Source organism: Anas platyrhynchos, chromosome 24, assembly GCF_047663525.1.
Source record: "Anas platyrhynchos isolate ZD024472 breed Pekin duck chromosome 24, IASCAAS_PekinDuck_T2T, whole genome shotgun sequence".
In the NCBI taxonomy this organism is placed as follows: Eukaryota; Metazoa; Chordata; class Aves; order Anseriformes; family Anatidae; genus Anas; species Anas platyrhynchos.
The window spans coordinates 4,441,978-4,462,174 of NC_092610.1; the positions used below are offsets into that span (position 1 = coordinate 4,441,978).

Here is a 20,197-nt window from a genome sequence, read left to right on the forward strand (position 1 = left end):
TGAGCCCCCCTCAGGGCATCCTCAGCTGAGTGGCAGCGCGGGCAGCCAATCGCAGCGCGGGGCCGGGCGGCGGCGGCCAATGGGAGCGAGGCGGGGGCGGGGCCAAGCGGCTCCGGTGGCGGCGGCGGGGCCGGGGCCGTGCCGAGGATGCGGGCGGGCGGCGGCGGCGGCGGCGGCGGGGGGGGGGCGCTGGGGCTGGCGCTGGAGCTGCTCCGCCGCTGCCTCCTGCTGGGACCGCTCGGGCTGCGGCCGGCCGGGGGCCAGGACGGTGAGTGAGGGGCACAGGGAGCGGGACGGGCACCGGGACCCCCCCAGCAGCCCGGTTCTGTGAGTCCGTAACGGGGCCGCTGTGCCCCGGCCCGGGCTTTGGGGTTTTTGTGGAGAATTTTTTTTTTTGTGTGGAGAAATTGTGTTTTTTTGTGGAGAAATTGCCTTTTTTGGGGGAGAAATTGCTTTTTGGGGGGAGAAATTGCTTCTTTTGGGGAGAAACTGCCTTTTTTTGGGTGAAAGTGAGGTTTTGGGGCAAAAAATGGGGTTTTTGGGTTTTTTAGGGTTTATTTTGTGTTAAGGGTTGGGTGAGGCACCCGTCAGGGTCCCCGGGACCGGTTTCAGCCCTACGGGCAGCGGTGGCACCATGGGGAGGGGGCTCCCGGTTCCACCCCCCCCCTCCCCGGGATGCTCTGAGGGGGATTTGGGGAACGGGACGGGGCCCCCGGTGCCCCCCCCACCCCGTGTCCCCCCCCCGGTGTCCCCCCCTTGTCCCCCCCATCCCGTCCTGCCCTAACTCCCCGAGCGGGACATCACGGACCCAAAGTTCCCGGGCATCCCGAGCCTTTTTTTTAATTAATTCTCATTAATTGAATGAAAATCAGCCCAAAAACAGCACGGGGGGGGGGCACAGGATCCTGCCCGGGGGGGTTCCGGAGCTTCCACCATCCGCTCCCCCCCCCCCCCCGTGTCCCCCCCCCTTTTCCTTCCCTTTCCCTGTGGGATTTTTCCTGCTGACAGGGCTGGGGATGCTCTGACCCCCCCCTTCCTTCCATGCCCCCCCCCCCCATTGGGGTTTCGCTCGGGGTCTTTGCCCTGCCGGCCACAGCTGTGGCTTCGCTGCCTTTTTGGGGCAAGATTCCTGCACTTTGGTTAACCCCCTCCGACAAAAGCTCCCCCCCCAAGCTGTTAAAATCTGCATTTTTGGGATCTTGCCCCATATCCGGGGGCGGTGAGGCTGGAAAAAAGCCCCCTTTGTGGTCGGTGACCCCCCCGAGGAGCATGGGGGGGCACGCAGCTGCTTGGTGCTGTGCAGCCCTGCGGGGTTGTTCCCCCAAATCCCCCCCCCCAAAATTATCCTCGGTGGGGGGGGTTACGGGGGAAACTGAGGCTGCTGCGACCCTGGGGCCGGTCCCCTGGGGGGTTTGCTGCTTTTTATATGACCGGAAAAATGATTTTTTCCAAACAGGAAAACATTTTTTGGAGGGGGGGGGGCGCGGGTACCAGCGGGGCATCCCCAGGGAGCTGATGCTTGATGGGGAAACTTGGGGAAACCGAGGCACGGGGCCCTGATGGGCACAACTCTCCCTATTTTTGGGGCTTTTGGGAATCCTGCTGGCTCCGGGGGGGCCCTGCTGAGGTTTCACCCCCCCCCCCCTTTTATCTCTCCGCAGGGGACGGCTGCGGCCACACGGTGCTGGCGGCGCGCAGCGGGACGCTGAGCTCCAGGAACTACCCGGGCACCTACCCCAACCACACGGAGTGTCGCTGGCAGCTGCGTGCCCCCCCCGACACCTCCCTCATCCTCGTTTTCGGGGACCTCGACCTGGAGCCCTCGGAGCGCTGCGCCCGCAGCTCCCTGCTGCTCACCGACCCCGACAGCGGGGCCACCTACGGTACGGGGGGGACGACACAGGTGGTGCCACCCCGGGGGGGGGCACGGATGGCAGATTTGGGAAGTCCCGGTGAAGGAAATGGGGGAAATTTGGCTTTTTGCCCCGTTTTTGTGCTGAAGGGGGTAGCTGAGGTGGTGCACCGGGGGTGTCATGGCCCCAATGGGGTGCAACCACTGCTGTGGGGTGGGAAGGAGCCGGTATAAATCCCCCCCCCCCATGTTCCCAGGGCTGGGATTTTTGCCCGTTTTCCTCAATTTCTCACTTTTTTCACCCGCCTCCTTGGTGTTGGCACCCCCGGGGTGGCACCGTGTGTGCCCCAAGGTGGGGGCCCCCCAGCCCCATGGCACTTTGGGGTCTGTACTTTGTCCCCTCCCCAGCCTGTCAGGCTGCCCCAGAGCCGTTCCCCTCACCCAGCTGTGCCCGAGCCCTATAAATATTTAGGGGATGGTGCCTCTTTCCCCCCCGTGTGCACCCCAAAACCCCTTTTGGGCCTTGCTGGGTTAGGAACCACTCGCAGCCACCTCTGTGGGGGGGGAAACTGAGGCACGGGGGGTGCTGGGCCCGCACCCAGGGCTTTGCACCCATGGGTGCCTGATCCCTTTGGGCCACCCCAGCCCCTTTGCTGTTGGGATGGGGCCGGTGCCAGGTCCCGCTGACACCCCCATCCCTCTCCTGCTGCTTTTCGGGAAGGGGCTGACTCAGAGCTGGCTCCTGGCGCCTGACCAGCCCCGCAGCGAGCCCTGGCCTGACCCTGCTGCCCTTCCCCGGGGCCACATCAGGGTCCTGGGGACCCCGCCCCATCGGTGGGGGATGTGGCACGGGACTGGGGGGGGGACTGGGGACACCTCTCGTCCTGTTGGGGCTCAGCGATGCCCCCCGGACCCCTCCTGCACCCGGAGCTGCGGTTTTAATCCGGGAGATGGAGCCTGTGGGTTTGTCTGGGTTACACCCGGGTGCTCCCCGGGATTTAGGGGGTGACTTTGGTGGCCCCTGTGGAAAGGGGGGGCCAGGAACAAGGACCAGGACCCCTTTTTGGGGCTGTGTGGGGCCGAGCCGTGCGTGCCAGCCCCGGCAGCGCTGCGTGGCGCCCACGAGGGCCGTTGTCCTCAGCGGCTCGCTGCGTCCCAGCTGGGTGTCATTAAGCAGTGAAGAGGCTCCTCGTGAGATGTTTTCCAGGAAGCAGCAGGGATTACGCAGCTGCCCGAGGTGGCGTCACCACGGGGGAGAGGGGGGGCCCTGGTCCAGTCTGATCCCAAGCCGGGGGCTTTCTGTCCCCCTCCCTGTGCGCCCTATGGCTGTGGGGACGGGGCCAGTGCCACCCCGAGCATCCTGCCCGGGGCACAGCCCCCTGCCCGAGCCCCCCGGGGAGGTGAAGCCCCAGGTCTGGGCGCTGTCCCCACCCCCCTAGGGGACCCCGATCGCCCCCACGGCCCCGTCCCTTTTGCAGGGCCCTACTGCAGGGACTCCGGCCCCGCTGCCTCGCCCCTGGTGACCAACTGGAGCTCTGTGACCGTCCTGTTCAGCAGCAGCAGCCACCGCTCGGGCCGAGGCCTCCTCCTGTCCTACGCCAGCTCGCAGCACCCAGGTGTGGGGGGGGGATGATCCTCTGGGGGTGTGGGGAGCTCCTCGCCCACCCCAGGGTGGCTCCTGTTGCTCCCAGCCCCCGAAATAATGCCCCCCCGGGATCCTGAGGTGGTTTTTTTCCTCCTGCCTGGGGGCACGGTGGAGGCTGGGGGTGTGGGGGAGGTGATGGGGGGTGGCGGGCTGAGTTGGGGACCCCCGGATTTGGGACCCCCCAGGGCAGCTGGGACCCCAGTCAAGTAAGGAAATGTCACTCCCCATCCCCCTGAGGTGGGTGCCCGGGTGTGGGGGACAAAAACCTACAACAGGAGCAGGATTTGGGAAGGGGATGGGGTGCTCCGGGTGCCGGGGGGGGGTCCCACGTAGCCCCTCACCCCGCGGTGTCTCTGCCTTGCAGACGTGGTCTCCTGCTTGAAGAGAGGCACCCACCTGGCCCAGGAGCACACCAGGTGCGTGCCCGGCCCCCTTGGTGCCCCCCAACCCATCCCCAGCAGCGCCCCTTGTCCCCAACCCTCTCTTGGGGCTGAGGCTGGGCTTGCTGGGGGGGTCCTTGGGGTGCAGCCCCAGCTCCTCTGCCGGGGGAGGACACGTTTTGGGGCACAAAACCACCCTGGGGCGTACAGGGGGTGGCAGCCCTGACCCCCCCCTCCACGTTGCAGCGTGTACTGCCCTGCCGGCTGCAAGGACATCGAGGGGGACATCTGGGGCAATGCCCACCAGGGCTACCGGGACGTACGTACAGAGCCTGCCCCCACCCTGTGGGGTGACACCCAGGTGTCCCCAACACGTGGCTGGTGCCTGCCACCTCCATCCTGCTGCTGGTGGGGGGCAGGGGCCAGGCTCAGCCCCCGCTGGGAGGGGGTCCGGCTGCTCTGACCCCCCCCGGGTCCCCGCAGACCTCGGTGCTGTGCAAGGCGGCCGTGCACGCCGGGGTGATCGCGGACGAGACAGGCGGGCAGGTCACCCTGTCCCAGGAGAAGGGGATCACGCTCTACGAGTCCGCCTTCGCCAACGGGCTCCACTCCAAAAGGTGGGTGCGGGGGGCTGCCAGCCCTCAATTTCGGAGCCCTCCCCAGCTGGGGGTGCCAGGATTTCATCCCCCAAGAGCAGGAGCAGCCCTGACGTCCCTCCCCTCCCTTCCCGCAGGGGTTCCCTCTCGGAGAAGCGTCTCCTGTTCCACAGAGGTATTTTTTCCATGAATTAGGGCACTGCTTTGACCCAAAGCGGTGCCGACACCACCCAGCGTGGGGTCCCCAGCAGCGGCCGGGCCCCCAGCTGCCCCCTCCCCTTGCAGCCTGCGGCGATGCCCTGGAGGTGGCCGCTTTCAACGCCTCGTCCTGGTGGCAGGAGGTGGACGCGCTGGGGCAGGAGCGGGGCTGGGTGGCTGAGCGGGCGGCCCTGGGCACCCCCGGCCCCTCCTGGGCAGCTGAACCCGGTGCCGAGGCCGCCTGGCTGGAGCTGGACCTGGGCACCCGCAGGAACATCACAGGTCGGTGTCCCTGGGCTGCTGGAGGGGGACAGCCACCGTCCCTGTGCCCCCCACCCTGCCCCAAGTGGTTGCAAATCCCCCTAAAATGCCCCAGGAGCTTTTTAGGGCTCCTTGGGCCACCTCCTGCTGCAGTTCCCCTGCTGCAGACAGCACCCAGCCTCCCTCACGGCTTTTTCCCGTCCCCGTTTTGTCCCCTCCCTGCCTCCCGCAGCCGCCTGTGGGGCCGAACAAGCCCACGTTGTGCTCCTGCATCCGCTGCCAGCGAGCGCCTTTTGTTCGCTCGCCGCCAACGGGGGCTTTGTGCGGCGGCGCTGGAGGAAAATGGGGACATTGTGGGGCCGGGGGAGGAGGGAGGAATGCAGCTGGGGGGCATCGGCTCCTCGGGGCTGAGCAGGGACCGTGGGTGTTCCTGTGGGGGGGTGGTGACACACAGGGCGCATCCTGCCCGCCAGGGATCGTCACGAAGGGCTCCGAGATGTACGACTGCTACGTGACATCCTACAGCGTGTCCTCCAGCCGCGACGGGAGGAACTGGAGACCCTACAGGGGCAGCGGGGGCCAGGAGGACAAGGTGGGCGCGGGGGCACGGGTGTTGGGGTGGGCGCCAGCCCCCGCCCACAGCTCCGGGGCCATCCCTGCCGCCTCCGCCAGGTGTTTGAAGGCAACGTGGACAGCCGCGGGGAGGTCTCCAACGCCTTCATCCCCCCGATCGTGACCCGCTACCTGCGTGTCACACCCCACAGCTGGCACCAGCGCATCGCCATGAAGGTGGCCCTGCTGGGCTGCCCCACGGTGCGGGTCCGCGCCCCACGGCCCTATGGTGAGCGTCTCGCAGCCCTCACATCCCCATGGAGCACCCAAGGGTGGCCCTGGCGCTGATGGCACCCGCTCTGCCCCGCAGCGCCCAGTGACCCCCAGGAGGTCCCGCTCCCCGTCCCCACCAGCCGCTCGCCTGGCCGCACGCCCGTCCCCGGTGTCGCCCTGGACCCCGAGAAGGCCGGTGGGTGCCCCGTGGGGCTGTCCCCGCTCTCCTGGCTGCCTGCAGGCACTCGGCTTCACCTCCCAGTTCTGGCTGCCTGCCGTGGGCTCCTGGCACCCTTGGGTGCCCTGTGGGCACGGGAGGTGGCACGGTGCTGATGCCACCCTCTGTCCCCAGACCCCACACTGCTGGTGCTGCTGCTCGTCGGCGGCTTCGTGCTTGGCTCCAGCCTCCTGCTGCTGGCCTTCCTCTGCCGCAGGAGGAGGTGGGTCCTGGCCGGCAGCCCCCTCCCCAAAAGCTGCCTCAGGCTGCTGGCCGTGTCCTGGGGGGGGGGGGGAAGGGACCCCGCCAGCACGGGGGTGCAGGGCAGCCCCTCATCCTGCTCTCCCCTCGCAGGAAGCCAGCGGCTGAGCTGAACTGTGGGATCGTGAAAGGTAATGGCCCCCACCCATGGGGGGGCCCCAAAAGCTGGAGGGGGGGCGGCTGATTTAAGGCCTGAGCTCTTTCTGGATCTTTCCTGCTCAGCCCTGGAGGTGGCCCCGTCCCTGAGGGCACCCAAGGGTGGCGGTGTGTGGGAGCTGGGGGTTCTGCTCTCTGCGCAGGGTACCCCAAGCTGGAGTCGAGCCAGGTGTGCTCCCTGGGGAGCCTGCCCCCCCCCGGCTCCACGCCGCCCTCCTTCCCCGCAGCGGCCGCGCTGGGAGACCTGAGCCAGCCCCATTCGCCAGGTAACGGGGACGTGGGCGTGCGGATGGGTCCTACAGCTGGGAGGAGAGGCAGAATGAACCTGGGTACCCCCACGCTGCACCCCGGGGAGCCTCCCCCCCCCGCCCCAACACCCTGGTGCAGCCCCCATCCTGCATCCTGAACCCTCTGCAAAGGGAGAAATTGTTATTACACCTCCACCACTGGTGGTACTGGAGGGCACTGGGAACCTACGGGGCCGTGCTGTCCCCATGGGGCGGGTGCCCTGCCCTGAGAGGTTCTGGCAGCCCTTGGGGGCAGTGCTGCTGCCCCCAGCCCCCCCGTGACCCCACAGCACACCTCAGCCCACCATAGAATCACAGAATTTCTAGGTTGGAAGAGACCTCAAGATCATCGAGCCCAACCTCTAACCTAACACTAACAGTCCCCACTAAACCATATCCCTAAGCTCTACATCTAAACGTCTTTTAAAGACCTCCAGGGATGGTGACTCCACCACCTCCCTGGGCAGCCCGTTCCAGTGCCTAACAACCCTTTCAGTAAAGAAATTCTTCCTAACATCTAACCTAAACCTCCCCTGGCGTAACTTTAGCCCATTCCCCCTCGTCCTGGAGCAGCCGGGGGTGGCTGGGTGGGCACGGGGCCCCTGCTCGTCTATGGGGCTGTCCCCAGCTGAGCTGTGCCTGTCCCTGTGCCAGAGTACGCCGAGCCCGACCTGGTGCAGGTGAACCCCAGCAGCCAGCCGGGGCCCTCCACCTTCAAACCACCCCCGGACGAGGGCTACACCCTGCCGCTGGTCGTCAGCCACTACGCCGTGCCGGGCCAGTACCACGAGTACGCCGAGCCGCTGCCGCCCGAGCCGGAATACGCCACGCCGTTCGGTGACCCCGAGCCCCACGGCACCCGCTGCGGCATGGCAGGGCTCCCCGCTGCCCTGAGCCGCGCCGGCTGCCCAGAATCCCCCCTGGCACGGTACGATGCGCCCACCCTGCCCGGGGAGCCGCAGGGACTCAGCGGGGTCAATGCAGCCCCCCGAGGGGAGCTGCCCCCCGTCCCCCATGGGGACAGCGCCTCGCCGGAGCATCCCTACTCGCACGTGTACCACGAGGCCTGGTGAAGGAACGGCGGCGTGGGGGGGGGGGCACTGATGGAGGGGAGGCTCAGGGCACTTGGCTGGCGAGCCTCGGGGGGGGATTTTTTAAGAAGAACACTATTTTATTTAAATATATATTATATATAGCTATAAACGGCGCTGTGCATCGCGTGCTGGGGGTGCCGGGACGTGAAGGGTGCAGAGAGCAACAGGAAGGTGAAATAGGGACGCAAGGGGGGGGCGGGGGTTTAAATCAAATTGTAACCGAATCGATGCGGATATGGACACCCCTCTCACTCCCCCTCTCCTCTGTTATTGACCCCGGGCCTTGGGGCGCCGTCACTGTCGGTTACCGGCGGCCCCGCGCGCAAAAATTGTGCTTCCGAAATCTCTTGATGTCGATTCCGCGGGGGCGGCCGAGGCCCCCCCGTGCCACGCACGGCAGAAGCCCTTTTTGGGGCCGCCCCCCGCGCCGCCGCGTCCGGAAAGCGCCCGAATCCCCTCAAGGTCATGGCGACTCCATCTTCCTCTCTGACCCAGAAACAATTCCTTCCTTATTTCCCCTTTTCTCTTCAAAATTTTCTTCCTGAAATTCTTTACTTTTAACGATTTCTGCCCTTTTTCCCCTCAAAACCCCGCTCTCCGCCTCCGCGCGGCGATATGCAAATAAGCGCGGGGCATGCCGGGATCCCCCTCCCGCCTCCCTCCCCCGCGCACGCGCAGCGCCACAGGGAAGCGCTTCCGGGTGCTGCCCCCGGAAGGGCTCCGGCTGAGGCGGCGGAGGGAGCGGGGCCGGCGGCGGCGGGGCCGGGTCCGGCTGCGGGGCATGGGGAGGTACGGGGGGAACGGGGGGGGACTGGGGGGGTTTGGGGGGACCGGGGGGGGGCGAGCGCGGTGCCCCGGGGCCGGTGGCGGAGCCCTGCCGGTGCCCGGTGCCGCCGTGCCCGGTTACGCGGGGCCGGGCGGGGGCTGCGGCCTCAGCTCGCGGCCTGTCCGGGTACGGAGCCGCCCCGGGACGCGGTAACTCATTATCTAATGTACAGGACTAATGAGCTGAGGTGATAATTAACCGCCTGGCACCCGGAGCCGCCCACCCGCCCTCCACACCTGGCCCAGGGGCACCGAGACTGCTCCGTGGGGAGCCCCCCGGCCCGTGAGCCCCCGAAGTGCCCTTCTGGGGGGGTCCGGGCAGGGCTCAGAGCCCCCGGAGCGCCCCAGGAGCTGCCTTTGGGCTTCACGCGGGGCTGGGAGCGGTGCTGAGCTGCAGAGGGTCTCTAGGGGTTAATTAAGGTTAAGGTTAATTAAGGACGTTAATTAAGGACCCACTGCAGGGGGTGCCAGGAGCCCCTCTGTGTTCCAACCTGAGAAGGAAGCCAGCCGAGGGCCTGCTCCTGCTTCAGGATCTCAGGCGAAGCCTCGCCTCGCACTGGGCAGCACCGTGCTGCTCACCGCTGCCCCGAGCAGCCCCTCACACTGCAGGAAGGGCACCAGCAGCCCCCCGACCTGCTGCAGCCCCCGGCACCTCCCGAGAGAGTGGGTGACACGAGAACTATCCGGTGTTCCCGTAGGAACGGGAGAGAGATGGAAGAGGAGGACGTGAGAGTAGGTTAACGCTGGCTGCTGACGCACCGGGACGGCTCGGGGATGGCCTCTCCGTTGGCTGGGCCCACAGCAGTGGCGGATGTAATAAAAGATGTAGACACGCAGATAGCTGTAAGTAAGCGGGGGCTCGCCTCCGGGCAGCATGCAGGCGTGCGGTGGCACCTCCACGTCCCCTTGGTTTTGCCTCTGGCGATCTTGCCGGTGCCGCAAGATCGAGAAATACACGAGCAAAACAACCTCAGGCTGATAACGTGTGTCTCGTCCCCGGATTTCAGGGGCAAAAATCGCCTCCTGCCCTGCATGGTGGGCGAGGAGTGCCTGGGGGGGTTGTAAATGGCTGGGGGAGCAAACGGATGGGGTCAGCCGGTGTGAAAGGTGAGATGTGTGAATGAAACGCGGCTGGTGCTGAGCTCCTCGCCCAGGAATGGTGTTGGGGTGAGCACAAGGGGCATTTGGGTACACTGGAGCAGGCTGAGAGCCCGACGAGGCTTGGTCATGATGTGAACGCTTCCAGAAGAATTCCACGTCCGTAGGGGGCCGCAGAGCATGAGTCTGGGGGGTCGAAGCACTAAAACAGCCCTGGCTAAGCGTGAGTGCCACCTTGCTTTTCCGTGTGGATTAATCCCAACTAACCAGGCTTGCTCCGAGGAGGGGAAACGCCGGCTGGTGGCTGAGGTTCTTACCTGGAGCTGCCAAACGAGCCGTCGGTGTGAGAGTCGTGGCCTCGAGCGGCCGCCTCTCCCCAGCCTGTCTTTCCAAACCGCCTCCAGCGCTCGTGGCACGCGGTGGCAACGGGAGGCTGAGGGCTGGCCGAGTGCCCTCGCGCAGGATTTCACGTGGCACTGCCAGAAAGGAGACCTCCACCTCGGGGAGCCCAAACCCTGCAGGCTTCTGGCTCGGGCTTCTGTGGCGCAGCCTCGTTGAGGACCCAGACACTGCTGGGTGCTGTTGGCTGTGGCCCTGGGCTCAGTCTGGGCTCTGGGCACGGCCTCACCCTTGAAGCTGCTCACGGTGCGAGCGGTGTGCATGCAGGCAGGGCCCGGCAGGAGAAGCAGGGGGGCCGTGTGGCCATGTGTAGCCCTCAGGCTTCTCGTGGCAAACTCCTCACAGACTTGGGAACATTTTCTCTTCTTCTAAGCGTCCTCCCGCCTTCTTTTCGTGTCCAGAGAGACCCAATCCATCAACCTCTGGGCCCTCCAGGACGCCTGTGGGCAAGGACCAAAGCGCCCCTTGGAATTCTTTGCTAACTCCAACAATTCTGTTTCTTCCTCCAGTTGATTGGTTCGGGTCCCCACAACCCCAAGAAGAAGCAGGACCTGGACAAGCTTTACGACCTAAAAGCTAAAGCCCAGCAGATTATGAACCAGTTTGGCCCTTCTACCTTGATCAACCTCTCCAACTTCTCCTCGATAAAGCCAGAACCGGCCAGCACCCCCCCGCAGAGCTCCATGGCCAACAGCACCACCGTGGCCAAGATGCCCGGGACGCCCAGCGGAGGAGGGCGGCTCAGTCCCGAAAGCAACCAGGTAACCTCAGCCCCGGCTGGAGGAGAGCAGGGGAGAAGCTTGGACCTGCCTGTAGCTTCACCCCTCTCCTTAAATTACTAACAAAAACCTGATAGCCCTTAAAGTATCGGTTACTGCCCCCAGCAAACGCCTCCACGTGTTTCTTCCAGCTTTCAGGCTGGGTTGGGTGCAGAGGCTTCTTCAGTCTCCAGAAAATCTGTATCAGGGTGTGACTGGGAAAGTCTTTTTAAACATGTTTTAAACATTTTAAAAAAAAACATGTTTAAACATGTTTTTTTAAACATGGTTTTCCATGGTCAGGGAAACAAAAATGCAGCTTTGTAGCCCCGGTCTTACCGGCATGGTGCGGGAGGCTGCCCGAAGCTGCTGCCTCGTTGCCCATTTGCTCAGGGTCTTGTTGAGCCTTTGGCACGCACAAAATCTGTTTCTGCCCAGCAAGTGCTCTGGGAGCACAGCCCAGGCTCCCTGAGGTCTTCCTTGGCGCTGTCACAGCTCTGGAACAGGAACAAGTCCCCAGCACAAACACAGCCACAGCAATTCCCCGCTGGAGCCGTGCAAGGACACCAGGAGTGGGTTCGATTCTCCTGGGGCTCCAGCGAGCCGGAGAGGTGGAGCTGGGATGTGCTGGTGCCGGGGGCAGCACAGCAGAGCAGCCCCAGCTCTCACCTGGCTGCTGTCAGGCCTGGTGCCTCATCACGGCTCAGCAGCAGGACAATTCCTGCTCCCTGGCCCTGTTTGGGCTGTGAGGGTGCTGCCTTCTGCCCCACAGTAACCCAGTGCTCACCTGTGTGTCAGCTTTCCCTTTGAAACGCTGCAGGTGAAGCACTAGAGCAACGGAAATGCTTCCTTTGTGTCCTGAGCACAGATTGAGGCACTGAAATGTTGCTTGCGTTTGCCTTTTAAGACTTCTCGTCGTGCCTTTGTCCTCTCACCAGCAGCCTCGCTTCAGCCGGGGGCATTTTGGTGCCAGCTTAGCTTAGATTTATTTTAGATTTTAGCTTAGATTTATTTCTCCTGGGCTGCTGCACTACGCTCGTGCTCAAAAATGACTCCTTAACACCTGATGTGTCTTATCTCTGCCGTTCTGGGGCTGATATGCTGTGTCAACACGGGTGCCTCGGGGCGGTGGGGGAGCCGAGGGGGCAGCAGCTTTGCTGAGGGAGCAGCAAATCTTTCTTCTCTCACCCCCTCAGGTTTTAACCAAGAAGAAGCTGCAGGACCTGGTGCGTGAGGTGGACCCAAACGAGCAGCTGGATGAAGATGTGGAGGAAGTAGGTACCGAACCCTAGCGGGGGCTGCACAAAGAGCTGACAGAGGACTTTTCACGGCCCAGTGGCCCTTTGTCCCAGGCATTGGGGGGAGTTGGCTCGCGTTACGCTGCTGGATGCTCCAGCCATCCGTGTCTGCTTCCTGGCACTGAGAGAGGTTTTTAAGAGCAGCAACCGTAGCGTATGCCTTTGACACGTTAGCTCCTGAGGACTTGTTTTCATGTTTTCCACCCAGTTTCAGCTGCTCAGCACTGACAGGGCTGGTGCTTGTCCTTCTTCCGTGGCAGATGCTGTTGCAGATCGCCGACGATTTCATAGAGAGCGTGGTGACGGCTGCCTGCCAGCTCGCGCGGCATCGCAAGTCCAACACCCTGGAGGTGAAGGACGTCCAGTTGCACCTCGGTAAGGAACCTGCCCTCACCAGGGGGCTGGGAACACGCCCTGCAGCCACGGTGCTGGGTGGAAACCTCTGAGCAGCTGCAGATTCATTGCTACCAGATAACACCCTGCTAAGTGGGGAATAAGCGGGTGCATGCCCCAGCCTCATCCTCTCCCAGTTTTGTTTGCAACTGTGCAGTCTGTAGCCGCCCATCAGCCTCTGCTGGGGTTCCCAAGCACAGGGGCTGCATCTTCAGCGTGCTTTAATGCCGTGCAGCCCTCCGGAAAGAGTTTTAGAGCTGGCCTGAGGATCACCCCCACACAGCTGTGTGTAGCACTGGCTGCAGGCGGGTGTCCCAGCGCTGTGTGAGTGACGAGGGGGCTCCTCGGGCAGAGGGCAGCTGGGGAGGAGTGTGCTGAGTGTGCTCTCTCTTCCAGAGCGTCAGTGGAACATGTGGATCCCAGGCTTTGGTTCTGAAGAAATCAGACCCTACAAAAAAGCCTGCACTACAGAAGCTCACAAACAGGTAAGGGGCCCTCAGGAGCACACCGAGAGCCGCGTGGTGGAAGCCTGGTTGTGCGTAGGGTGCTCCTGGGCTCCAGGCACCACATGAATCTGTCGCCTGTTCCAAGTGCTTTGGACTTGAAATCACTTCCAGAGCTTTCTCGTTGGTTTGTGCAGGGGATGGAGCTTGCTCTGCCTCTTGCTGGTGGTGCTGTGCTGGTTGTGCCCTGGCAGAACGGTAACACTCACCATCTGAATGGCAGCACAGGTTGGGCGGGTTAAAAAGCAACAGAAAGCTGCAGGCAGCAGCTCCTCAGCTGTCCCCTCGCAGATCTTGAGCCCCGAAGGGAGTGAGGACACCCTGCTAACTCCTCGGGCTCGACAGGAATTGAGCCACCTCACTGCCCTGGCCTCACAGCAGCCCTCAGTTGAGCTCCCGACACACAACAGCTCACAGTTCAGGCCCGTGAGAGTCTTTGCCTGCCAATCTGCAGACACTGTGGGAATAATTGCAGGTCTGCAAAGGGCATCAATGAGCATGGCGCTGGGAGCAGCTCTCGCCTTGCCTCCCCAGCCCTGATACTTCCCCTGCAGGCAGTTCAGAATCAAGGCAGGGCCTGGGGCTTCCTCCCTGGAACGCCACAGAAGGGCTGGAGGAGGCAGAAACACAACTGAGGTACCCTGAGGGACCGCCTGAGCCCGCTCCTGCGGCTGCTTCTGTCTGGGACTCAGACTGCCTGCGAGGAACCAGAGCCCCACGCTGCGTTTGCAGGCCCTTGTTGCATGCTGCAGCGTCCCAGGAGGCTGCCTGTGGTGTTCCGTGCCGATTCGCAGTGCTCCTTGGCAGGCTTTAGCTCAGGTTCCTCGTTTTTTTTTCTGTCTGCAGCCCGAGGCAGTGCTCGGCTGTGCTGAGAGCAATGCCAGGCGCCTGCCGTGTCTGCACACAGCTCTCGGGGTTTCCAGCTGGGGGACAGAGCTGGGCAGCTCCGTTTCTTCCCCTGAATTTTTGGGGGGCGGATTTTAAGCACAAGGTCAGGCTCAGGGAAGGAGGTGCCCTGCAGGAGCCGTTCAAGAGCAGGGATGTTACCGCAGCTCCCCTCCTGAAGGTGGGTTTTGGGTCAGTGTTCATCCAACCACCCCCAGAGTGCCAAGCAGGGGAGTGCAGGCGCTTCCTTCTCCTCTGGCTCCGGCTGGGACCTCTCTGAGATTCAAATGGACTTGAAAGACCTGTGCGGAAACGAGTCGGGCGGTGTCCTGAGAGAACCCGGGCTAATGCTGCTCCTGCATGGCTGCGTTTCAAGCTGCTTTGCAGTACCCTTGCCTGGGACCGGCTTCCCACGTTTTTCTCTCTCTTGTTGCAGAGAATGGCACTGATTCGCAAAACCACCAAGAAATAGCCCCTGGGAAGAGCTGGGAGATGACGCTGGTGCATTTTGGGATATCTGCCTCTCCACTGAAGCCTCCACGATGCCATCCACGGGATATTTTTTTTAATGCTTTACAGAGAAGCATATATTTTTTATTAACGGTGCAGCAATATCTGACTTTACGAGATCTGCCAAAAACATTCTACGCCCCCGTCCTCATTCCCTGTAAGAGCGCAACATATCTCAAAAAACAAAGACTTTTATTTGTGACTTGAAAGTGGTTTATTGTATAAGTGATTATCCGAGGGCCAGAGCATTTGATCTTGTGTGGGACAGTATTAGAAGCATCTGTAGAGGTTTTTGTTTCCTCCTTCCTGCCCCTACCTGCTCCAGTACTTTGTAATGTCAGTGTTTATATAAATACTTGCGTTTGTTTTACATGAATAAAGAAATTATTAATCTAAAGCCGCGGCACAGTCTTGTGCTCTGCCGACAGCGTGCGGAGGCAGTGCCAGGGAGATAACCACCGGGTTCGCTTGTTCTCCACGTGTGGTGCTGGCTCTGGGAGAGCTCTCCTGGGCTTTAATGCAAGCAGAAGGCTTTGCCTGGGCTCTGGGCAGGCGCTAACAGGGCTGGGTGGGCGCCTTGCCCCCTGCCTTGGGCTCCTTGCATCCAACCCAGGCTGAGGGGTTTGCCCACCGCTGGGACACCGGCACCGTTAGGACACCAGAGGACGTGGAAATGAAGGTGACACCATGGCTGAGGATGGGAAATGAAGGGGATCTGCTGCTTTGTTGGCCTGGGACGTGAGGAAAGGCCCCGTCCCGCTGCCTGCCCTGCTCACCAGGGACACTGCAGGTGCTGTTGGACGTGGTGAGGAGGGCGCTGGCAGATAAAGGAGGCTGCTGTGTGCTGAGCTCGCTGCTGGGGCTCTCGGCCTCCAGGGCTGCCAGCACCAACGGGGGAAGCCCCCTTGGTTCAAGGTCTCTGTGCTCCCTTCCCGGAGCTGCCACTTTGGGAGCCCCGGGCCTGCACCAGGCAAGCGCAGCCCCAGACGAGTGCCTGGGGAGGGGAGAAGCTGCAGGGCTGGGGCTGGGGGCACGGAGCTGGGCAGAGCCCGCTGGGCTGGATGGCACGGGGGGGTTGGGAGCTTTGGGCCCTCAGGGCGCTGTGAGGGCTGCGGTTCCTGTCTGGGTGTGGAGGCAGCTTTGCAGGAGAGGTGAGAACAGGAGCAGGGAACGCTGCCCCTCTGTGCTCCCACTCCCAGCAGCAGCCTGGGCCCAAATCGCCTCCCCTTCCCCAGGAAAACACGGGCAGGCAGCGAGGTGACCACGGGGAGTTTAATGCACCCATGCAGCCCCTCCCTGCCCGATTTCTGCTTCACCTCCCCTGCATCAGCACAACCGGGCGGCTCGGAGCCCCCGTCCCTAGCACGAGCACTTCTTCCTCTTCTCCTCCTTCGTTGTGTGAACCGGGAGCGGCGCGGGCAGGGGGCCGCTGCTCTTCACCCCGTCCCACGCCTCGCAGGGGGCGAGCAGCCCGCTCTGCAGCGCCCGGTAGATGGCCAAGGTCAGCATCTGGAAGGCCTGGGCCACGTTGCTGGCGTCCTTGGCCGAGGTCTCGACGTACTGGGCGCCCAGCGAGGCCGCCAGGCGCTCGGCCTCCCTCCTGCCCACCCGGCGCTCGGCCGCCAGGTCGCTCTTGTGGCCCACCAGCAGGAAGACGACGCGGAAAGGCTGCACCGTGTCCGTCACCTCGCGGTGCCACCGCCGGACGCTCTCGAAGGACGCGCGGTTGGTGAGGTCGAAGAGCAGCATCCCCCCCGCCGAGTTGCGGTAATAGGAGCGGGTCACCGACCTTGGGGGGGCACGAGCAGAAATGGGGTGAGCGGTGCCCGGGGCTCCCCTGGTGCTGCCCTCCTGTCCCCGCGTCTCGCCCGAGCAGCCTCAGCCCAGCTCCTGCCCCGGGGAAGGAGCGCGGGGCTCTCGAGGCACCGTAAGGGCAAGGAGAAGTTTTTGCTGTACCAACGAGCAGCTCTGGCCCCCAAGTGCTCCCGTTCCCAGCAGAGGGGCGTGGAGGCTCCCAGCAGCGTGGGGAAGCCGCTTTGCCCCGCTCCCAGCAGGAGCACCCCAGTCCCACACAGTTTTGGGGTCTCACAGCCACTTCAGAGCTCAATCCAGGGCTTACGAGGCAGCCCCGAGGGCTCCTCCTCATCTGGCAGAGGTGGGGAGAGCGCACAGCCCTACCCAAACAGCCCCCAGGGCTGTGCTCAGAGCCCCCCACCCCAAACCTGGCTCCCGATGCCTCCCCACCTCCACACTCCCAAATCTCTGGAACCAGACCCCACGGCCGGCTCTGGACCCACCTGAACCTCTCCTGCCCGGCCGTGTCCCAGAACTGCAGCTTGACGCGCAGCCCCGGCTCCAGCTCCACGAACTGAACGTAGAAATCCACCCCCACCGTCTGGTTGACGGCGTCCAGGAAGACGCCCTCGGTGTAGCGCCGCAGCAGCGAGGATTTGCCCACCGTGGAGTCCCCCAGCATGATCACCCGGAACTGGTAGTGCCACCGCGGCTCCATGGGCGCTCGGCGGCACCGCTGCCACCCGCCGGCACCCACCGCCCCCGCGCCCGCTGCGTGCTCGGGCAGGGTGCTGCCGCTCCTCCCGCTGCGCCCGGGGCACGGGAGGTGTTCCTGCCCCAGCAGGGGGTGCTGGGTGCCGGGGTGAGGGTGGGGGGGTCCCTTCTCCTCCTCTTCTCCTCCTTTTTTTGCTCCTCTCCATCCAGCTGGAGGCACCGGGGGTATTGGTGGGGTGGGTGGGGGTGACCCCACACGCAGTGACCCCCTCCCCAGGGCTCCACGCCGGTGCTCCAGCACTCAGAAAAGCTTTTTTTAATGCAGAAGGCAGCTGATTTATTAAAAACACCCCTGGACGGTGGGGGATTATTGTTTCCACAGCCCCCAAACCAAAGCTGGAAGGGCAAACCAACACGGGAACACAGCCCCAGGGGGGGTGAGCTCCAGGCAAAGAGCAGGGCAGCGGCTCCCCAGCTCCATCCCCATTTTTGGGGGGGTCCCGTCCCCATCAGCACCAGCAGCGCCCCTGGGGCTCGCCCCGTGCCAGGGGCCGGGGGCGGCTGGGGCTGGGGATGAGCCTGACGGCGCCGCAATCGTGGGGTGGGGCGAGGGCCCCGCGGCCCAGCGCCCGCAGGATGCCCCCCGCCAGCGTCTCGAAGGCCAGCTCCACGTTGCGGTTGCTGCGGGCCGAGGTCTCCACGAAGGCCATGCCCAGGGAGGCCGCCAGGCGCGAGGCCTCCTCAGCCGACACGGCTCGCTCGGCCGCCAGGTCGCTCTTCTGGCCCACCAGGACGAAGGCGGCGGCGCGGTCGCCGGCGGCCTCGCGGTACCACTCAGGGACGCGCTCGAAGGACGCCCGGTTGGTGAGGTCGAAGACCAGCAGCACGCCCGCGGCGCTCCGGTAGAAGGACCTGGTGATGGACCTGGGCACAGCGGGGATGTGGGTGCTCAGCACCCCCTGTGCCTGCTCCGGGATAAATGGGGCTGGGGGGACCTCCCCAATGTCCTGAAAGGCTCCCGGGGATGGGGTGGAGCAGGACCCCGATGAACCCAGCCCTTTCGCAGCCTGTTTGAGCCTCCTTGGCCGTTCCAGGCTGATGCAATCAGGGAGGCGATCGCCTAACCCTAAACCCGGTCCCCTCAGCTCTCCCCCGAGCCCAGTGGTGGCTTTGCTGCCAGCTCAGCAAGGAGCTGCCACGGCCCCAAAAAGCGTCCCCGTGGCGGCGAGCCCTCGCTGCCCGTCCCCGTCCACCCCGGGCCTTTCCCAATGGGGACTTTGCTCCCACTGCAGCCTCCTCGAGTGAAACCCGAAGCAAAACACCGCAGACCCCAGGCACTGGGACAGGGACGTGCCTCTTGGAGGAGATCCCAGGATCCATCCCTGGGTGCATTTTTGGGGGATTTGTCTGATCGCACCAGGGTGCCCCAGCTTCCCAGGGTGGGGGCGAGCCAGCCGGGTCCCCGTCCCTGTCCCCACCTCACCTGAACCTCTCCTGGCCGGCTGTGTCCCACAGCTGCAGCTTGGCCCTGCCGACGGGCGGCAGCGGGACGGTGCGGCTGTAGAAATCCACACCAACAGTGGGGCAGGGCACGGCCCCCCCCGGCCCCTCGGCGTAGCAGCGCAGCAGCGACGACTTCCCCACGGCCGCATCCCCCAGCACGATGACACGGAACTGGTAGTGGCCTCCTGCGTTGGGGACATGGGGGGACGGGGGGGCACCCAGAGTCATCCCCATGCCGGTGGCTGGGCTGGGGGGAAAGGGATCCATGGGGCCGGATAGATCCCAGCCCCAGGGGCTTTGCTGTGCTGGTGGGACTGGGGCCAGGTCTCCACCCTTGTCCCCACCCCGCAGCGCTGTCCCTGGGGACTGGGACAGAGCCGTTGTCCTGTCCTCACACCCACCCCGGGACAAACAAAGCAGAGGAGGAGGAGGGAGAGGCTGCCACGCTGTGAGCAGCCCCAGGGGCACAGCCCGGGGGGTGTTTGGTTGTTTGCTCCTTGCCGCCGTCCTTGTCACCTTCTGTCCTTGTCACCTGCCACTGAGCACAGAGAACAGCCCAGAGGTGGAGGAGGCTGCAGGCAGGAGCTGGGGCAGTGCCCCAGGAAACGGACGAGGGGGTGGAGACTCTCTTGCACCCCCAGCACACCCCCCCACCAGCTCGGGTCACTCCCATGCCACTCCCTGCACCAGGTCACTGCTGTCGCCCTCCCACTGGTGGCAGTTGAGGGACAGGAACAGCTCTTTTCATCCCCAAATTGCTCTCCACAAAGCACCCAACGGTGGGCACAGCTTCAGCACCGCCTTTCACTGGCACCTTTGTCTTAAAGCAGGCGGCTCCCTCCCCTCTGGCACCCCAGCAGCTGGAGAAAAGGAAAGGGAAGTGCCACTGGGCTGTGCCCCAGCTCCCCTGGGCCTTCACCTTCTGCACCCAGAGGTGTTCTGAGGAGCCCCGAGCTGTGCTCCCCTGCACCACACCCGGCTCAGGGCACTCAGCAGGCGTCACAAACCCCAGACACAAACACAGACACAGCAGGAGCTTTGGGTGACTGCCTTTATTCACCCCCAGTATTCCACACAGTCTCTTACTTTAAGTATTTCAAATATTCCCGATCCTCCCCCCGAAGCTCTTTTTCTGTGAAAACTCCCTGGAAGAGATCGTTCTTCCACAGGGAGCACACAAACGGCAGCATCAGCAGCAATGGAACCCACAAGGTTCCCACTGCCTGCAGTGCTCAGCGCCGGGTGCAGGGCAGCAGCTGCCCCAGCTGGGGGAGCTCACGGCTCACCGAGGAGCTGGGATCCTGTCACACACAATTGCAGTTGCTACAGGAGCAGGATGCTGAAGTCTGAGACACCAAAACCTCCTCGCTCAGCTCCATGTACACCTGGGGAGGGAAGAAAAAGCCCGGTCAGAAGGAAGCTCAGCCTGACACAGCGCACAGCGGGTCAGCTCCTGCTGGAGCCTGGCCTCAGCCCCATATCCGCAGGACTCATCCAGCAGTCTCCCAACAAAGGCATCATCACCGACCAGGCCGAGCTCATCCCACAGGGACTCTGCCCTGAGGGTATCAGGCCACCCAATTACGGGCTGCACTAATTAATTTGACTGTTCCAACCTGCAGAGCCCCAGCAGGCTGCCACCTCCAGCACAGGCCGAGCTGCCCCCGGCAAGCACTGCTGAGATCCCCGTCAAAACCACCAAACATCTGATCGCTCACGAAGCCACTCACCCAATCCACTTCCCA

At 63.8% G+C, this 20,197-nt stretch overlaps 4 protein-coding genes and 2 non-coding genes across 8 annotated transcripts; 2 read left to right on the forward strand and 4 right to left on the reverse strand.

Annotated features, from left to right (window-relative positions):
• Nucleotides 1–57: 57 nt before the first annotated feature.
• LOC106019795 (discoidin, CUB and LCCL domain-containing protein 1) lies at nt 58–7,881 on the forward strand. Of its 2 annotated transcripts, XM_038167356.2 has the most exons (15): nt 58–268; nt 1,662–1,883; nt 3,331–3,468; nt 3,862–3,913; nt 4,124–4,196; nt 4,361–4,494; nt 4,611–4,648; nt 4,759–4,953; nt 5,406–5,524; nt 5,605–5,773; nt 5,855–5,953; nt 6,110–6,197; nt 6,329–6,366; nt 6,535–6,657; nt 7,333–7,881. In XM_038167356.2, exons 1-15 carry the CDS (start codon nt 148–150, stop codon nt 7,749–7,751), a joined length of 2,028 nt encoding a protein of 675 aa, XP_038023284.2. In that variant the 5' UTR covers nt 58–147; the 3' UTR covers nt 7,752–7,881. The 2 variants fall into 2 exon arrangements, with proteins under 2 accessions (XP_038023284.2, XP_071883429.1); XM_072027328.1 differs by lacking the exons at nt 6,110–6,197; nt 6,329–6,366.
• Nucleotides 7,882–8,056: 175 nt separating this feature from the next.
• Nucleotides 8,057–8,183, reverse strand: LOC113839813 (U11 spliceosomal RNA). Its single transcript, XR_003492412.1, has one exon. It is a non-coding gene; the product is annotated as a U11 spliceosomal RNA (small nuclear RNA).
• A 220-nt stretch (nt 8,184–8,403) lies between these two features.
• TAF12 (TATA-box binding protein associated factor 12) lies at nt 8,404–14,838 on the forward strand. Of its 2 annotated transcripts, XM_038167411.2 has the most exons (7): nt 8,427–8,561; nt 9,296–9,440; nt 10,604–10,855; nt 12,049–12,126; nt 12,411–12,525; nt 12,940–13,028; nt 14,368–14,838. In XM_038167411.2, the coding sequence occupies exons 2-7, from the start codon at nt 9,372–9,374 to the stop codon at nt 14,401–14,403; spliced, it is 639 nt and encodes a 212-aa protein (XP_038023339.1). In that variant the 5' UTR covers nt 8,427–8,561; nt 9,296–9,371; the 3' UTR covers nt 14,404–14,838. The 2 variants fall into 2 exon arrangements, with proteins under 2 accessions (XP_027299748.1, XP_038023339.1); XM_027443947.3 differs by lacking the exon at nt 9,296–9,440 and having other exon boundaries at nt 8,404–8,561.
• A 582-nt stretch (nt 14,839–15,420) lies between these two features.
• Nucleotides 15,421–17,053, reverse strand: LOC113839793 (ras-related protein Rab-39A-like). The gene is made up of 2 exons (XM_027443998.3): nt 16,739–17,053; nt 15,421–16,230 (listed from the first exon to the last, which is right to left on the reverse strand). Exons 1-2 carry the CDS (start codon nt 16,951–16,953, stop codon nt 15,801–15,803), a joined length of 645 nt encoding a protein of 214 aa, XP_027299799.1. The 5' UTR covers nt 16,954–17,053; the 3' UTR covers nt 15,421–15,800.
• Nucleotides 17,054–17,282: 229 nt separating this feature from the next.
• Nucleotides 17,283–19,300, reverse strand: LOC101791131 (ras-related protein Rab-42). Its single transcript, XM_027443804.3, has 2 exons — nt 18,433–19,300; nt 17,283–17,873 (listed from the first exon to the last, which is right to left on the reverse strand). Exons 1-2 carry the CDS (start codon nt 18,717–18,719, stop codon nt 17,459–17,461), a joined length of 702 nt encoding a protein of 233 aa, XP_027299605.3. The 5' UTR covers nt 18,720–19,300; the 3' UTR covers nt 17,283–17,458.
• Nucleotides 19,301–19,913: 613 nt separating this feature from the next.
• Nucleotides 19,914–19,984, reverse strand: LOC113839815 (small nucleolar RNA SNORD99). The gene has a single exon (XR_003492414.1). It is a non-coding gene; the product is annotated as a small nucleolar RNA SNORD99 (small nucleolar RNA).
• Between the last annotated feature and the right edge of the window lie 213 nt (nt 19,985–20,197).

Excerpts from the sequence above, each read along its gene's own strand:
- LOC106019795 (XM_038167356.2), top strand. The coding sequence starts at position 148 with ATGCGGGCGGGCGGCGGCGGCGGCGGCGGCGGGGGGGGGGCGCTGGGG. Across the intron at positions 4,495-4,610 it reads AACGGGCTCCACTCCAAAAG|GGGTTCCCTCTCGGAGAAGC; the intron begins GTGGGTGCGGGG and ends CCCTTCCCGCAG. Across the intron at positions 4,649-4,758 it reads GCGTCTCCTGTTCCACAGAG|CCTGCGGCGATGCCCTGGAG; the intron begins GTATTTTTTCCA and ends CTCCCCTTGCAG.
- TAF12 (XM_038167411.2), top strand. The coding sequence starts at position 9,372 with ATGGCCTCTCCGTTGGCTGGGCCCACAGCAGTGGCGGATGTAATAAAA. Across the intron at positions 12,127-12,410 it reads TGGATGAAGATGTGGAGGAA|ATGCTGTTGCAGATCGCCGA; the intron begins GTAGGTACCGAA and ends CTTCCGTGGCAG. Across the intron at positions 12,526-12,939 it reads GGACGTCCAGTTGCACCTCG|AGCGTCAGTGGAACATGTGG; the intron begins GTAAGGAACCTG and ends TCTCTCTTCCAG.
- LOC113839793 (XM_027443998.3), bottom strand. The coding sequence starts at position 16,953 with ATGGAGCCGCGGTGGCACTACCAGTTCCGGGTGATCATGCTGGGGGAC. Across the intron at positions 16,231-16,738 it reads GCCGGGCAGGAGAGGTTCAG|GTCGGTGACCCGCTCCTATT; the intron begins GTGGGTCCAGAG and ends TGCCCCCCCAAG.
- LOC101791131 (XM_027443804.3), bottom strand. The coding sequence starts at position 18,719 with ATGGATCCCTTTCCCCCCAGCCCAGCCACCGGCATGGGGATGACTCTG. Across the intron at positions 17,874-18,432 it reads GCCGGCCAGGAGAGGTTCAG|GTCCATCACCAGGTCCTTCT; the intron begins GTGAGGTGGGGA and ends CGCTGTGCCCAG.